At 48.7% G+C, this 17614-nt stretch overlaps 1 protein-coding gene across 6 annotated transcripts in view; it reads left to right on the forward strand.

The window, feature by feature from the left end:
• Nucleotides 1–17614, forward strand: part of KANSL1 (KAT8 regulatory NSL complex subunit 1) — a 101928-nt gene that overhangs the window by 59911 nt on the left and 24403 nt on the right. For 5 of the 6 annotated variants that reach the window (XM_080369563.1, XM_080369566.1, XM_080369564.1 and 2 more), the window contains exons 3-4: nt 10498–10639; nt 15724–15828. In XM_080369563.1, the coding sequence (XP_080225689.1) occupies nt 10498–10639; nt 15724–15828 (247 nt within the window). The remainder of the gene's footprint in view (nt 1–10497; nt 10640–15723; nt 15829–17614) is intronic. The other variant, XM_080369565.1, reaches the window with a different exon arrangement.

Below are 17614 nucleotides of genomic sequence, written 5' to 3' on the forward strand. Positions count from 1 at the left end.
AGCGGAGATGGGAAGCGCTGCCAGGAAGGCATCCCCCCTTACCTCTGCCTTCATCTTGGCACCTGGGTCTCGTCCCCCTGTTGGGAAGGTGTCCTCCTCGTGTCACCCTGTTTGGGTTGGCACAGGGAACAGGAGTGTTAAAGATTTCTGTCCCGTGGGACCTGTTCCCACACCTGCGGGCACAGGGTGGAACCCAGCCATGGTTTGGTTCCTGTTGGCTTGGCCGTGGGTGCGATGGGCGCAGCAGCAGGAGCTGCGGTGGAGGTGCTGTCGTGTGGGCAGAGCACACTGACGTCTGTGCAGACCCCGCTTGGAGCTGGTGTCTGAAATCCCACAGGTCCTTTTGCTGATGGCCTGAATGAGTATTTTAGGGTCACCGTCCAAACAGATGTTTATTGCATCTTTCCAGCTTGTAAAACCAAAACCGATCAAGGGACCTGCTCTACCTTTGAAATGCCCCTTTCCAGGCTTCGGTGAAAGCTGCCGCGTGTTCCTCTTGAGGTTTGTGGGTTTCCATTGGGATTGTGGATGGGACTGAGAAAGGGCCAGCACAGACGAGGCGAGTGACTCAGCATCACCGACACATCGTGAGTCACGGCTGCTGCGCAGCACGGCGCTGCCGGCGCTCCGCTGCAGGACCCAGACCCGGGGGGTGGTGGGCTCCCAGTGCATCATCAGCGCGTGAGCCCATGTGCCTTGTGTTACGCCTGGGGCAGCATGGCGTGTCACTTTCCGGGGTGGTGGTCTTGAGCTGCTCTGATTTCAGATGTTAACTCCATTTCTGCAGCACAGCCAGACCCTGAACGTGGCACACGGCTGTGCGAGAGCCAAACTTAACAGCTGTCTGCAGGTGATGGGGCTGATGTTTCACCAGCCAGCAGTGTTGCCCTGAGCTAAAACCAGGAGGTAAATAAAACTATGATTTTCAGTTTACTGGTGAGAAACAGAGTAGTTTGGTTGCTCCATGTGTCTGTGTGTATGTCTGTAAAATTTGCTGGCCTGTTTCCTGCCTGCTTGCTGGGATTCCTCTTACGTGCCATGTATTATTTTTGAAAGTATTACATTTAAGGGAAGAAGGACAGTTTAATAGTGTGGCTTGGTTTTTAGTTCCTTTTCTGATAATGCTTTCTGAGACCGTTTGCACTTCAGAAGTATAAATCTTGCTAAGATAAGCCTGATATGGAGGTATGTAGATGGCGATGACACTCTTCAACAACATAAATAATACCCTGACATTTCATTTCACAGGAAACTTTCTTTCTCAGAGTGCATTCAAGTGTATTTCTGTTACGCAGCTTCTAAAGTAGTTAAAATTGGCCTGAATCAAAGTAAAATCTGTTTGGAGGCAGGAAGGGCTGTGAGGATGGGTTGGTGTAGCTTTGGTTTTTTCTGTGCAATGAGCAGGTTGCTGGGGTGGGTGTCTTTCCCACCCCACCCACCCCCCCCAGCTCACCTTGGCAGTTATTTCACTTTTTCACTTTGGTATTTTTAATTTCCCTCTTTTGTTTCCCCATGTAGGTCAGTGTGTGGATTGAGTTTTGTACCTGTCCAAGGGGTTTTTTAGATCCTTGGCCTGCACTTACCTTCCTCTAGGAAGGGATTTGGGAATACCTGGGGGAAAGAAACTGCCACGAGAGAGTGGCCATGAGACTATAGCAGCAAGAAGGGAGAATGCAAGACATGAGCTCTGGTTGATGGTCTGGAGCGTCACCTGGGGCTGAGGGGCTGCTGGGACCCGCGGCTCAGCACCGATGTTTCTGCGACTGGTGTATTAGAAATTTGGATTCTGCTGTGTGCAGTTGCCACAGGCTGCGCGGTCTGGTTCTGCCACAATTTCCATGCAGGACTTCAGGCATCTTTTAATGGCTGGCCTGGGCCATTTTTTTTTCTTTCTCTCCCCTCCCCCCTTTTTTTTTTCCCCTCCCCTTTTTTAATAGAAATGAACTAGAGATGCCAAAACAACCCTTTCATATCCTGATCTGGGTGATGGTTGCTCTGTAGACAAAGCATTGCATGCTGTGGCCAGTGGAGTGGTTTGGATGGTTCCTCATCATCAGAAAGGAGGGCAGTTGTGATCTGCTTTATTTGAATGCAAGTTGTGCATGGCCCCTGGGTTGCTGGCAGTCGGCCAGCGCTGCCCTCTCTCTTGGGCAGAAGCCTGGCATCCTTGCTTAGCCCTGCTCAGCAGCAAAATGCCTTAGGATTTGTGCTCACAAATTTCCCCTGAGCAGTGGGGGTTTTTCAGTGAGGAACAGTGGAAATAACTCTTTACTCCCAGCCTCTAGAGGTCTTCGGTTTTTCTGAATACAGGAATGAATGAACCGAGTTGAGGTTTGAACTAGATTTAGATTAGTGCCGAGCACATGCTGTGAATAGAAGAGCCCTTCAGAAGCTGATGTTTCTGTCCACAGGGTGGGGGCGGGTGTTCAGCTGAACAAATTGTTCACTTTGGCTTCTTCGCAGGCAGAAATGTTATGATCAACTAATGAGATTGTTCTTGAGCGCTTGTGGGGTTTTCTCTTCCTCCCTTGGAGTTGTCATGCGTGTGTGTTTGGCAGAGTTTAACTCTTGCTCCACCCATAGATCTGGTTTTGTACTGGTCTTAAAAAAAAATAATTATAAAAGCTTGGTGGTCTGAGGAATGAACTTGAAGAATATATGGGGACAGGAGCAAACTGGAAAATAGCAGCTGAACTGGGTGCAGATCTCTTCTTTTTTAGTGAGGCACAATTAAAGATCATGAGAGGAATTGTAAAAGTTGCATTTGTGTGGTGCTTGGGGGATGACACTTAAATTTTTTGCTGTCAGAATTGTATATCAGCAGAGCACATGGCTTTTTCACTTGGGCATGTCCTGAATTTCCAGGGTGCCTAAGCACTGGTGAAACTGTCCCTAGCGTGGACTCTTAACAGCGAACGTCCCGGTATTTTACTTTATTTGCAGTACTGGCATTTGGGCTCCTCAGAAGATGAGCAGAGAAAAGGGATGGGAAACTCTTTTAAACCCGATTTTAATGCTAATGTTTTTCAGTTTCCAGTAAATCAACAGGAGTTGATGTAACCATAAGATTTCTCTCGGCATCTCATTATTGTTCAGGAGTAGGCATTGCACTAGTGTGGACACGAAGCATTGCATTGCATTTGCACTACTAAACTTTGCCTGGGGCTGCTGCCTTGTGGTAGGTAATGCAATGAAAACACGCAGAATTAATATGGATGATTTGCCCTTTAATAGAGTTGACAGCTGAATGTCATAAACTGTCATACTTGAAACTGCTTTTCTGGTCTGTTGGCAGGTTTTGTCCCTGCTGAAGATCCCAGGTGGAAATGGGAACGTAGCGGTGGCATGCCCCGCTTTTATTTTCTTTGGCTGGCAGCAAGATCTCTCTTCTAGTTAAGAACAGTGGATTGCATCAAGTGCTGGTACTTGGGCAGCTCTCGGGAAGGCACGAAGTGCACCTCTGGGCATTTTGGCAGCGGTGGGATGCGTTGAGTACAGAGGTGGGAAGAGGAGGGCAGCTTGTGCAGAGATTTTGGAGCAGAATCAAAATTTGGGATGGGACTGTCGCTTCCTGCAGTGGCAAATTGCCTGGTGCGGTCTGAGATGCACGTAACTGATGATGAGATCTTGCATGTGTGTTTTTTCTTGGTTCCTTGGGAAGAGGACAAGTGTGTAAAGTGGCCATGTGAGGCCAAAATCAGGTGGTTACCAATCCAGAGCCAGCCAGCTGGGATGTTAGGAACAGTTCATGGCAAACCAGTAGCACCCAGCCTGCTTTTTTGACAACTTCTCTGGCAGATCCGAAGCCTGGTAGACCCGCGAGGGGTGAATGTGGACAGTGGCTCCAGAACAATCCAGGTTTTCATGGTGGGCCATGTCTTTGGTGGGAAAGGCTGTGGTGTGCTGGGGTGGGACTCCAGCACATCAGTGCAAGGGGTGGGAGCGGCCAACCCAAGGGAAGGAGAATTTGGCCATATAGCATAACAGTAGACCAGGCTGGAGACCTCCCTGAAGAACCAGCTCAGTGCAGACAGTCTTGCAGAGGAAGCTCCATGGGATGTTGTTTTACAAACTCCACTCAGTTTTTTCTCCCTCAGATAGTGAAATATTCACCCAGCTGTCTTGGCTGGGGGGGTTAGAGCCTAAATCCTTCTCCCCACAGCATGGCACATTCAGGATTGTCAAAGTGGACCTCCAGTTGTGCATCACCTGGCAAGCATCTCCTGATTCCTGGTACTGAAGCCTCATTTGGTGGACAGATACTTAATTGGCTTACTCAGGAAATGTCCTATACGGTACCTCCTGGGCTCTGTCCCAGTGCCATGGTGAGCCTCCTACGGTAAACCAGTTACCACCTTCCCAGCTTGCATCTGGCAGGTGGGAGAGACAGGTGGGAGGTGTGTCTTTGAGGAGAAGGTCTCGAAATCTGAGGCTTTGAACCAGACCAGGTGATCTTTGGTGATTCCTTCCATCGAAAGCTGCATAGGACAGGGGCGAGTAAATATAGAGTGGCCTCTGCGTCAGTAGGTGACTGCATTTCAGGGGACAGAAAAGCCCCTGGGTACGTGCCAGAAATGAGTGGAGGAGGGGAGCCACAGAGTCACAGAACGGTTGGTGTTGGAAGGGACCGCAGAGATCACCTAGTATGATTGCATGGGAAGTGCCTGGGAAAAGCTGCAGCTTACTGCCTGGTGTCGCAGCGCGTTCGTCTGTGTCTGTGCTGGGAGGGAGAGGCCGGTGGTGTCACAGCCGGGGACTTGAAGCCACCGGCTGTGCCGGCTCCCCTGCCCTCCGGTGCCACGGCTTCACTGCGGGCTCGTGCTTCAGTGCCAGAAGCGTTTCTGGCTCACGGTGAGTCTCTCCCATTGCTGTTTCACTGCACAGGCTGCTTGGCTGCATAGAAAGTTTATCAGTGTTTCTGTGTGTCACATTTCTCTCTCTGCCTGGCATCGACTCCTTTTTTCTTCCAGCATGACCTGTTATTCCTCATTTAACGTGATTTGGGTTTGCTGAAGTGCTCTGGGTGGCAGAAACAATCTCACTCCAGACCCTGGCGGCCGCTTCTCATTCATTACTGCTGACTCCTAGAAGTGGTTCTGATATGTGCTTTCCCTTCAGCCTGTAACTTTCCAATCTGAAATCTTTTAACTTCATTTTTCTGTGCTGCTCTGTGCCATTATCAGGGTGGTTTAGCAGCAGCTGGTGGATCTGCTCTGTTTGCTTTGCAGCTGGGCCTTAGTAGGGCAGTCTCCCAGTGAGAAGTAATTCCGCTAATCTCCAGTTCCCTCCGTTTGTTGGTGCCATCTCTGCCCGCCCTGTTGGGGTTCAGCTGCACGGACTCAGCAGAAGGCAAGATGGACTGATGGCCACCAAGGGCTTCTCACCGCCGGTGCCATGGTGGAGGGGGGCAGCACGGCTCCCCTGGGGTCCGGGAGGAACACGGTGAAGGTGTGCCTGGTAGGACTTGGTGCAAAGCCAGCCGGCAAGGTGGTCCGTGAATCCTGCTGGGGGGAGAAGGGCCTGCCGTTCCTTGGAAGTGGGGATAACCCTGTGCGTCTTCACCCAGGAGTGCTTTGTGGGCAGCTTTGACTTGATTTTTATCTGTAGGCTTGGTTTAAGCACAGCTCGTGGGTGGAGGTTGTCTTAGGGAGGGCTTATCTATGTGGAGCTTGTAAAGCTTTTACAGCACCACGAGTGCTGCCATGGCTGGCCTGGGTCGAGCACAGGTCGTACTGATGGAAGTGCATCGACCGAGGTGTTGCTGTGTTCATTGACAGCGCTGTGTTTGTACTGCTTATTTTTTTTAAAAAAAAAAAAAATCATACAAGGAGAGCACACCTCCCTCTCTGAACTGGCCGAACCGGGGCACCTTGCTGTCCCCTTGGCTCTTGCGCATCCGAAACGGGGACGCTGCTGCCTGGCAGGAGCACCTGGCTGGTGGGGTTTGCTTTCTGACGTTGACTTTGCCATTTAGGATGACTGATTGTAACCCACAGTTGCCTGCTTTTTACTACGGAAAGGACTGGAGCCCATTCCAAGCACTCGGGCTGATGTAACATGGGATTTATTCCCTGCCCCCCACTGCCCTCCTGCAGTCATTGTAGAGTAACTCCTGTTTTTTAGGAAGGGGTGTTTACCTGTGAGAATTTGTCATGTTGATAAAGTTTCTTTGCGTGGTTCCCTAAAGGCTGTGGGTTTCTGCTGGGGAGGCGGGTACAGCAGTCTGGGAGCCTGGCACCACAGGGCAGGAGCTGTCGGCGCCTGTTTGAGGCTACAGGCGCAAAGGGCAGGATTTGAGCTCTTCTGCCATGGATGGGGAGAGGGATCCCGTTCTTCCCTCTCCCCCTTCCCGTGGAGCCCTGCAGCCTCCCGTGGCATTTAATAACCCTGCGGGCTGGGCTGGGCTGGGCTTGGCTTGGCTCAGCTCCCCGCATGTTCTTCGTCCTCAGTCCCAGCCTCCTGGCCCTCTTGGGCACCTTCTGGGCATGTGTGAGTTCCCTCCGCAGGAGGAGACGTAAGGCTGCTAATTCTGCACACATGCACTATTTACAATAAGCACCATCTGCTTAAGTTTGCAGGACGCTGTCCTTGTCGGTCAAGCTGAGTGCCACGCCAGCTGGGTGCACACGGGCGCGGGGTGGCTGCTGGGATGATGCTTCTGCCGCATCGTCTGCTGAGGCCACTCTCCTGCACACACCAGTGTCTGCAGGAGGAGAAGGAGTCTGCCTGGGAAATTGATCTTTTTTTAAAGCATCAGGCTCCTAAATAATTAATTTTATGTGCTGTTCCATCGGTTTACCCTCCTGTCCCAGCTGGAGAGGCCGTCCATGCCATTCTCCGTAGCCTGTTTTCTTCAAGCAAGTGCTTGCGGTCACACAGAGTGCACCCGTGCAGCAGCATGATGAGTAGTTTCCCTTGGAAGGATGCAGGATTTAACTGCTTTGCTGCTGCTCGCGTTTCTCCCCGTGCCAGCTTTGCCTCTGGAAGCAGAAGACCCCTCTCCAGAGGAGCCATGCAGCCCACTTGCAGCAGCACCGCTCTCGGCAGCCACCTGGCCCTCTCATCAGTCTTCCTGTTCAGCTTAATCTGAAACCCGTTTTGGACGAGTGCAATAAACTCTTTTGTTAATTGTCATGTTAAAAGTCCCAAATGTTTAGAAATGCTTCCCTCCCCCTAGAGCGAGGTGTCTGGTTGAGGTGTTAGGTGACTGCTGGTGGTGACTGCAGTGACTTCAGATGCTCTATTTTTGCGTGGTTGCTACTTTCTAGCGCTAGTCAAGAAAATAATTGTTCTGGCAAAATACTTGTGCAGAGGTTAAAGCTAAAGAAGCCATATAGCTTGTTATCCAAAAGCTGATCTACATGAGGGAAGCACATATATGTTGCTGACAGCACATCACAGCAAAGGGTGTAGTTGAACAGGCTCTGAAAAAGGCTTAATTCTAAATATAGAGGACCACACTACGCTCAATACTGTTTTGGAAAGTGTGGCTGAGCCATCATTATGTATCTTCCCCTCCTCCACCTATGCCGCAGGGTGTCGGAGGATGAAGTATACGTTACTGTGTTTCGCGTTCTTGGTTTATTTCTGGTTTAAATCCAGTGGGTTTTTCTGGGATAGGACGTGTCCTGATTTTAAGGTGAAGGAGCAGGTCTGCTGCTGCTTACGCTGCTGTGTCGCTTAATGGGTGTGAACTGTTTTTGATACTTAATCTTGATTTCTGTGTAGTCTGAGCAAAAGAATGAGATGTACATAACGGGGCAGGCCAGGATTGTTCCAGCAGGCGTAGGTGCTTTGTAATGTTGCTGAGGTGAGCAAGGGAGCGGGCAGCTTGGAGATATTCTCAGCAGCTTTTGCTATTTCTAAAAACAATGCCCGGTGCAACGTGGATCCCCTGAGAGCAAACTGAAACCTGCTGAGATCTGGCTTGGAGCCCAAAACTTTCTAGGAGTCCAGGTAGTCTGTTGCGTCCACAGATGCTGAAGATGCCGTAAAAGCAGACACAGCCATTGCAGTTTTTAAGCTATAAAAAAAAAAAAAGATGAGCTCTTCTCTAGCAGAATCGTTCTTAGCTTCTGAAATGAGAACGTGGTAGAATTTCACTGAAACTTGGTTGGCAGAGAAGTAACGTGTTCTGGAAAGTCTTGTGGGGAACTTCGACATGAAAACACCGTCAGTCTTGCAGATGATTGAGTCAGAGCAGCGCTGCTTTTCCAGTGATGCTCAGAGAAGTGTCTCCGCGAGATAAGAGAGATCCGCTTCCCAAACAGCTTCCCAAACACCGCCTCTGCCCACCGTGCCCTGGAGGGGCTTGCCTGCCCATTGGGCTCAGCGTGGAGATCCCTGTGCGGAGCTTGCAAGGTGTTACCCTTCTTGGAACAGAGGGAGATGTGACTGGGAGACGGAGAGCTGGATTAGAGAGGCGTGATCGTGATCGATCGGGTTGTGCTGGGGTGGTGCTGGCAGCTGCTCAGCCCATTGTACACCAGATTAACCCTGTGGTCCCTCGGCCTCGCTCCTCGGGTGTGTCGGACCTTACCCAGCCCCGGCGCTCAGCTGCCTTCATCTGGGGCTCTGCTGACTGTATCCTCGCTGTAAATGATGGAGGATTAAGATTTGCTGTGGCATCCGTCTACAATAAATACTAAAATTTCCACAAAGCATAAGGTCAGCATTGATCAAAACAGAGCAGACACCTTATACAGGGAAATATTCCAGAGGGAAGGACTTACGCTCCTAAAAGTGCTTTGAAAATGGTCTTGGGGAGGGCTGGGAGGACTGTAGGCAGTGGATACAGTAGCCTGTTTTGGTGGAAATCTGGCCTCATCAGAACTGGCACTGAAGCAACGTCGCCCACGCAGCCGGGAGGTCCAGCAAGAATATGGAGAACGTGTCTTGTTCTAAATTTGTGGGTTTTGCTTGGAGTTTGAAGGAACCAACTCCTCCTTTTCAGGGTATTTCAATTAGTTGGTTTGAAACTTGTAATAATCCTGGTGCTTTTTTTTTTTTTTCTCTCCCCCCCCCCCAAGTGCTTTCAGCACCAGTACGCCTAAATAAGGGCAGATGCATAGGAGGTGTAGATTTTTCTAAGAACTTGATTATTGCTGTTGCTTACCATCTCTGCAGCTGGGGGTGCTTCAGTAGTAAATCTCATTTACCATGTGCTGCTTTTGCTATAATGACTGGTTTCTGCGTCAAAAAGGGTTTATCTCAGCAGAAGACTTCTTGGGTAAATTTTTGGAAGAAAAATCTGGACGTGGCTGTGGCTCTCCTGCCCCATGTTCTCACTGGGTTCAAAAATACCAGAGGGAGGGGGAGATGGGCGAAGGGAATAGCTTTAAGATTAATTTTTTTTTAATTGTCAAACATCCAGATGTGGCAGAGGCTTTGCACAGTGGCACTGGATTTGTGCACGCACTTTCTGCTGATGCTTTGTTTCTGCACCGTATTGTGGTTCTCTTCCTTTCTGGGTAGCCGTAATATTTATGCACCAGAATCAGGATGCTTAGGGTATATTTTCATAATATTACGGCTTTTAACATGGGAGAGTTGGAGCCATGGATTTATACGTACCTTACCATCTTTGTGTTCCTTTCAGCCCTGGAGTGTGACAGCAGAGAGTAAGGATGTTTTTGTAACGGTTGACTGTAAAATGCAGTGGTGTAGTCCATGCACTAGTGAAAGCATATTTATAAACGCTCCCGCAGAGCTGTACTTTTGTGTTCCCAGCAGAGCTAAAGAAGGTAGGAAATCAGTCAAGAGCTGCAGAGCGTGTGTGGGTTCCCCTTGCGCCCACACGCACTTGCCTTCTCTTGCGCCTGTGAGCCCTGGAGATCCGGAGGAGTTGTTCACTTGGCAATTTTCTGCCGTTTCTTGCTGGCTTGTTTGCTCGGTCAAGCCATCAGATGCAGAAGTCAGGTTTGCTGTGCAACACCTCCTTGCAGGGGAGCAGTTTGTGCAAGGCGCTGCTAGCTCTGTCGCTCTGTCTCCAAACAGCGGTTACTCTTAAAACTGAACGATGGTGTGTTGTGAAACTTGCCACCGAGTTTTAATTGTGGCCACGTGGTACACGCTGGTGCTCAGGCGTATTTTGTGACTGATGACAGAGGTCTTGTTTTAAAGAGGTTACGTTAAGGAAGGGAGGGCAGATGAGTTTTGTTTTCTCCAGGACTTGGAAAAGTGGGTCTGGCAGATGTGGCCAGGTAGGACTGGAGCTGCTGGTTCAGCTAAGCATGGAATAAAATCTTAACGCTTGCATAGGCAGGACTTCAATCACTGCGTACCAAAAGTTGTTTTAATATTGCTTTGTGGAGGCATGGCTTTTATAGCACGGCAGTAGTTTGGTTGGTAATTATTAGTGGTGGCTAGGTGATATCGGTCACGCCATTCAGTGTCTAGCTTTTGATCTCTCTGTCAGTTCTGCTAGTTGTTTTTTATGGGCTGCGTAATTAAAATCACATTCAAACTAATCCCCCCTTCCCCTCTCTGTTTTTCCAGGAGGCAAAGGGCAGAGTGGAGATGGGCAGCAGACCGTGCATCCATCGTGAGTCGCTGGAATTGGCTCCAAGCCCACGTCTCGGACCTGGAATACCGAATCCGGCAGCAAACGGACATTTACAAGCAGATTAGAGCCAATAAGGTGAGGACCAGGAGTGCCTTCGGATACGTGTGATTTTGCTTTTTCTCCTAATGGCTCTCTTTTCCAATGCAGTGGAGAGTGTGTGTGCAAAGTCTTGATGCCTTTTTTTCCCCCCTGCCATCTCTCAAAAAGCATATTGCACAGTTGTGACTAATTGTAACGCTACTTGGCGTGGACTGAGTGTCATTCTTTTCCCTGGTTCAGTATGGTGGCATGAAGTCGAGAGCAATACCTTACTTGAAAGTTCATCTGTGGGTACTGAACAAAACTGTTGCTTTTGCATGCGTGTTCCTGATTGTTTGAGCCTATCTCGTTTTTTAGTTGAAAAAAAAAAATTTTAAACCGTCCCAGTCCTTCTTTTTGGAAGTAGCTGAAGGTAGGAATAAGGAACAACTTAATGAGACTTACTGGGAAAGGGAGGAGACTGTGGAGGAAGTTTGCTTCGATGCTGTCACATAGCACAGGCTTAAAATTGAGTCTGTATCGTAAAAAAAAAAAAGACTGTTTCTGGGTGCTGACCTTTCTCTGTGGAAGGAATTATATTTTTTTTCAGCCTTGCTCTCAAATGGCAGGAGAATGAGGGATAGCAGAGAAGGGTTGAGGAAGGGATTGTTATCGAGACATGTTCAGGCATGCACGTTAAATGTCAGGCTTTGGAAGGAGGAATGTCTGGAGTTTGTGGCAAGAAGGCTCATGGTATTGCATCAACTTACAGATCCTCAGGAATTCGGAGTCTGGCAAATGCTTTTCCCAAGATGTGTGGTGCTCTGGGGGTGGCAGGGAGAGAGGCTCCCAGGCGGGTGGAAAGCCCAGGCAGGGGAGGGAGAAGGAGCTTTTATGCAGCTATGTGGACAAACAGGCTGATGGAGGAGTGAGGGCTATAAATGACTGGGTGGAAGAGCACGGGATCGAGTGGAATACATTACCCAGAGCAGAGCAGAAGCTTCTGGGAAGCAGGCTGTGTGTCACCTTAATGAACCAGTTTCAGAAAGAGTCGTCTTCTTTCTGCCTTGGGAAAGCCAATCGCGCAAGATGGTTTCTAAGTACACAATAGCTAAACATTCATATGCTAAAAGTTAAGTAATGGAAGAAATGAGACAACTCATTAATGAAGTTGAAGATTCGGTGCATTCATCAGACGATGACAACTTGACGGACTTGTGAAATGGCCTGATAATGGCCACAAGCATCACATGTTTTTGTCTAAGGTGGCAGTCTCGGGGTCTGGAAGGAGAGCATCACAGGGTTTTGTCCAAGGTGAAAAGTACAGCTGAGGTTTTGGAAAGCAGGATGTCACCTTTTTTGATGTGTTCAAATGAAAACTCCTCAACTGTGATAACCCGGTATGTGAATTTAAGATAAAGTGTGCCACTCTGAGTGACAGAAGAGTTCGGATGTTGAGGGTTTGATAGTGCCTGTTGTGCCTGAACAAGAAAGCAAGTATCAAATACCCCACCTCTCTGACAGGACTTCATGGAGATCACCGCTTGCACCCAGCCATCGCTGTCTTTGTGTCACCGAACTCGGGGATGCCTTGTAAAACATGCTCTGTCTTCACCAGTGAAGAGCTCAGATTTGTAAAAGCAGCTTGCGACAAGTACAGGAGACTGGAGAAACGGGAGCATGTTTCCGTGCTACAAGACTCTTGCTGGAATGGATTTGGCTTCAAATTGTACAAGGACAACAATTAAAGAATTTGGAGACGCCTTGTTTTTTCCATCAACATAATTTTAGCTTATTTGGCCTTAAGGAGGTTAAAATGTAGCTGCTGCAGGAATTCAAAGTTGCTGTTCTATTTTATTCTATTTTTAGGTTAATTACCTTTATATGTTCAGGTTTACATTTCAGCGTGCCGCTTCAAGATAAGATGCATTGCTTTCTCAGATCATAGCAAGAGAAAGACCAGGCAGTTGAGAATACCCTCCTGTTTTGAAGGTACGCTGCTGCCTGGGTGTCTCGGCAGTAATTGTGTTTTCAGCACATTTGGATCGGCTCAGTTGGAGCCTGGTGAGATGTGGAGGAAAACAGCAAACCATGAGCGTGCGTTCAAAGGTAGTTGTAAAGTGCTGTGTTTTCTGGCGCTTAAAAATAGCGGGCTGTTGTGCCTCTGATTTTTTTGTTGGTTTTGAAGAGCATGTACAGTTAATTTAAAGGACTGGATGTCCATGAAGGTAATAAGGTGGGTTTGTTTCTTTACGCAGGTGTGCTTTCTGGGCTCTTTTGGAGATGGAGTGGGGTGTGGCGTGGTGCTGGTCTCCCCCCACGCAGAGTCTTTGCACCTCCCCGCATGTGTGGGTGGCAGGTGCTCCCTGTTTGGAAAGGAACAAACAGCAATTTTTTCCCCTCTTTCTGTGTCTCTTATGAGTTCCACTCTTAGATGGAATAAGAGGTGAATGAAGATGAAGGGCTCCTGCAGGAATTCTGTGCAGTGGCAGACCTGGCTGAAATCCAGTCACCAAAACCCCTTAAAAACGGGGTTGTTTTGCACGTTGTCTCTGCAGCCCCAGGTTCAACTTGTTCCAGGCCAGCCGAGATGAGTTCGCTGTGTTCCCTTGGAGCTTCTGATCTGCTGTGTGCAGCCCGTCCCGTGGGGAAGGCTGTGCTCTGGCCAGAGCTGCTGAGTCAAGAGAAATGTGGATGGGAAGGGTGGGATGGGAGTTAGGAGGAGCCTCTTGCTGGAAGGATTTGCAGCTCTCACATGGTTTTCCTGTGTCGGCAGTGGTGTGTCGGGCTTAGGGCGTAAGAGACGCTGCTGTCCCACTGCGAGGCTGTTTAGGACCCTCAGTCTCTTCCTGATGTACCTTAAAGTGTGTCGGTCCCCTTCCTGGCCCATTAGTCCCCTGGCAGGGGGGCTGCTGACTATTACGGGACTGTGAGACATCTGGGATCTGGCTGTGAGACCTCTATGATTGACTTTTCATTAATACCATAATTAGTGATAAAAATGGGAGTTAAAAAGCAGCAGCTTGCCCATAAATACTAGAAGGAGCCTTCCTTTTTTCTTTGTTTTGGAGAATGCTGGTGAAAAGCAAGTATTGTGTGGCTTCGGAATAACTCAGAAGCACTGTTCCTTTCCCTTTCGTGAAAGGGAGCTGGAAATCTGGTGCTGCCCTTCTAACTAATGTCTTTCTGTTATTCAGAAGTGTATAAATAATGGAGACTTAGAGGCAAAGCAGCGAGCACAAGGCCTCCGTAGGCAGATGCTGTCCCGTGGGCTGGGAGCTGGGAGAGGATGCAGGCGCACGCGGCAGGTTTGGGCAGCGCAGCTTCTGTACGACGGCACGAAACCCAAATCTGTGACTGTCACAGGGAAGGCTGTGTTAAGCGTTGCCTCTGCTTTAGAGTCACCAGTGGAAGGACATGCTTCTAAACCAATACCCACAGTATGTAGAACTAATCACTGCACCTTCCTGAGGCATGGAGCAGCTCTTCGTCCTCTTCCCTCAAACTGAAGGCAGAAGTCCTCGGTGGCTGTTTCTGTTCGTGATGGCCATGCTTCCCCATCTCTCTCTCTCGCTGAGCAAATGGAAAAGTCCACGTGCTTTCTGGAGTGTCAGAGGGAAGCGATTTCCTTGGTTCCAGCCTTGCATTCAGTCCCAGTTTCTCCCTTTTTCGTGTCCACTGTCTCCCACACCTGATGTCTGGAGATGACTGACCTGTGTGCTGAGGCGTGCCCGAGGATGGTTCTAGAAGCAGTGGTGAAATGTGACGGGTTGCTTTTGGAGAGGGATCTTTCAAGAGCAGAGGAAAAGCGCAGCAGTGTTTAACTGAGTTTAGACTTCCAGCCTCTCATCCGCTAAACATCCTTCTGGGATGTCAGAAGACTCTAGAAAACTGTCGTCATGTTTATTTTAGAAGCCAGCTACTTCCTCATTGCTGGTCAGAGGCCACCTACAGTTGTATTTGGTTTAGGAATTTCTGAAATAAACTATCCCTGAACTATGGGCTACCACTGTTTTTCTGGAAAGCCGCTGATCTGTTGTATAGAAGATTGTGTCAAGGCACAAAATCAGCCTTACGAGCGACCTCCGTGGCCACGTGCTGTGGCATCGGTCATGTAAGATTTGACTTTGTGGACTTTGAGGGAAGTCTGGTAGCTCTCTCCTCTCTCCAGATAACGTGTCCAAGTTCCCTTCCAGGCTCACGTCCTTGTGACACACCGTGCAACCTCCTAAATTGTTTTCAGATGACTGATCTGCCTGTTCCTAATCTGAGCAGCCCTTTCCCTAGTTCCTTGTTTGACCAAATGCAAACTTGTTCTGGCATGTCTTTGTCCTGGATTGTATTTATGGTCGATAGGTTCCACCGGCTCTGTAATCCCTTGCACATTTTAGCCTGCTTTGTTGTAATATAGCTCAGAATATGCATGATTGCAATGATTTTATTTTACTTGGTGGTGTTCAGAGAGAAAGCAGTCCTGCCTTTAGAGTAAGCTTCACTTAGAGTAAAACGTAAACAGGACAACATATGTTAAGCTTGATAACACGGTGCTCTGCCACTGTGCTTTGTCCCGCTAGCTTTATGGCAATGACTTGTTTATCAGTGTTTTTCTTTCTGTATTGAATTTTGTGAATATCACTTCTTTGAAAAAAATCTGCTCGGAGTAACAAGTTTGACTGTAGATTTTTGGCACCCGCTCAAAATTGTTTGCTTGGCTGTGGTGGTGAGTTCCACTGCATACTATGAAAGTAGTCGTTTCCTGCTCTGTGCTACAGCAGAACGTTCCCTTTGGTTTTGCTGGCGTGCGGCTTGCTGAACCTCCTCGGTGGAGGGGAAGGGGTGGGAAGTGGGACGGCAGCCGCCTTTCAGCAGTTTTGCCCGAGAGGGAGCTAACTCTGCTGCTAACGGGGCTGAAGGCATGTGATCCGGCTTCAGCCACTGTCCTTCCCCCTCTGAGTTCAGCTTAGATGTCAGGAAAATCCAGGCAGCAGGGGATTTGGTTTGGCATCGCGTCTGAAAAATGTGGTGGGAATGCGAGCCTTGCTGTGCAGTGGTTGTAGTTTCTGGGGGACGATGGATGCGCAGTTTCCCTGCTGAGACCAAAGGACCCGCAGTTAATTCCTGTTCCCTTCCCTCTCTTCCAGGGGCTGATAGTTCTTGGTGAAGCATCACCCCCTGATCCTGCAGTAGATGATGCATCCCGTCCCGTTAGTGCTGAAGTTAAGCTGGAGCCTGGGGCTGACCGGCTGGTAAGTGCCAGCAGCAGAAGTGACTGGGTCCAGATCCTTCGCGTTCGTCAGTTCTGGGTAGGGAAGGTTCATCCTTTAGGCTGCAGTGGAGAGAGGTGCTGGGGCGGTGTGTCTGGCCTGGGACTGGCCTCCTGCAGAAGCATCTCTCTGTGGGACTTCACGCGGGAATTGCTGACCTGCTGGTCTGCTCAGCTCGTCCCCTCCCAGATTATTTGGGGGTTAATAAACGATGGGATTTCAACACCTTTGTTAGAACAGAGTTCCTCAGGGTGCCTTTGTAATATGCATTAGCATTTTGTGAAGCTTAAAAATCCTAACTAATCCTTTCCCTCTAGCAAAAAAGTACCTCGAACCGAGAGCAGCACAATTAGCAAAGGCTTCTGAAGATGTGGCTATTAATATCTGCCTGAGTGTTACCCCTTGGAAAGGGAACTAATGATTTCAGTGAGATGCACTGGAAACTATGTGGAGTGCCAGGTATTTATTATTTAATGCAGAAATGTAGGCCACAGAGTAAAGGCTTGATCGTACTGTTCAGCCTGGCTGTGATTACTTTTGATCCTGTGGGACACATCGACGTACTAAAATGGAGGATTTTGAAGTTGTGGTTTAGTACTAAGAGAAGGGTAGTCCCTGCGTGGCTCAAACTCCTCTTGCCAAGCTGCAGCACTCCTGCTTTTCTGTCCTAATGCCGTGTTTGGGGAGAAACGGAGCTTCACCACGGTGGGAATCTGGAGTTTCATAGGCCAGTATTCAATGTACTTGTTAAAGATAAAAAAATTAACTAGAAGTGACCGTAAAATTGTACTTCAAGTGTATTCTCCTATTGTTGGCAAGACTTTGTCAGAGTTTTTCTGATACTCAATGTTAATATGAAATACCGTGCATTTCTCTAGTAACACCAGACCACAAAGGGGTTATTAACGAGTGATTGTAATAAAATGTCTCCTTGCTTGACACTGGCTTTCAGATGTGTGTTTGGAATTTAAGTCTTTAATTAGCAGACTAGCTGAGCCCAAAACTCTGCTGTGTGATTTAGTACAATGAACAGGTTTTGCTCACGACTGAAATAGTAGATGGTGCTTCAGCTGAAAACAGAGCCACGCTGGAAGAGCGATGGGAGGCTGGAGAGCCAGGATGACAGGGGCTGCCACAGATCGTGATTGAATCACAAGCATTACGCAGTGTCTGGTTTTGAACAGTGATGTCCGTCTGTCGTGTGCCCCCCCCCCCTTTCATGCTTTAACCCGAAAAGCGCTTGCAGAATAATGAGCGAGCGCGCTGCCAACGTGCTCCGATTCGCTTCAGAAATGGCATGCTCCTGCGCTGATGAATTGGCTATTTGGGAGCTAATCTGTAAATGGCAGGCTGATAACGGAGATAAATGATCAAATTTAACAGTGATAGGAAGAATATTTTCTTCCCTATCTGTTTAAATCAGGATGTTTATGTGACGTGCGTGTATTTTCAACTTGGGAATCTGCAGGTGGATGGATTGTGTCCCACCTGACTTTGTCCCTACATGTGAAAGATATTTTCCATATACTTACAAAGCCATCACGTTGTCCTTTTTTGGATTGTCTTAGACATCATCTCCGTATGGAACAGTAAATGTCTGTGCACCAGAAGTCTACAGCAGAGAAAACGCTTGCTTGGCCGGTGCTGTCTGGTTGTGCTACTCACAGCCATCTCGCTGTTGCTGTGTTTACTCATTTCCTGCACTGTGCCTTTGCTCGTCCCTTTCACTGGGCTACGAGCTCTTCAGACAGAGACTTTTTATTACTGC

Source organism: Falco punctatus (genome assembly GCF_963210335.1).
Source record: "Falco punctatus genome assembly, chromosome: 19".
Taxonomy (NCBI): domain Eukaryota; kingdom Metazoa; phylum Chordata; class Aves; order Falconiformes; family Falconidae; genus Falco; species Falco punctatus.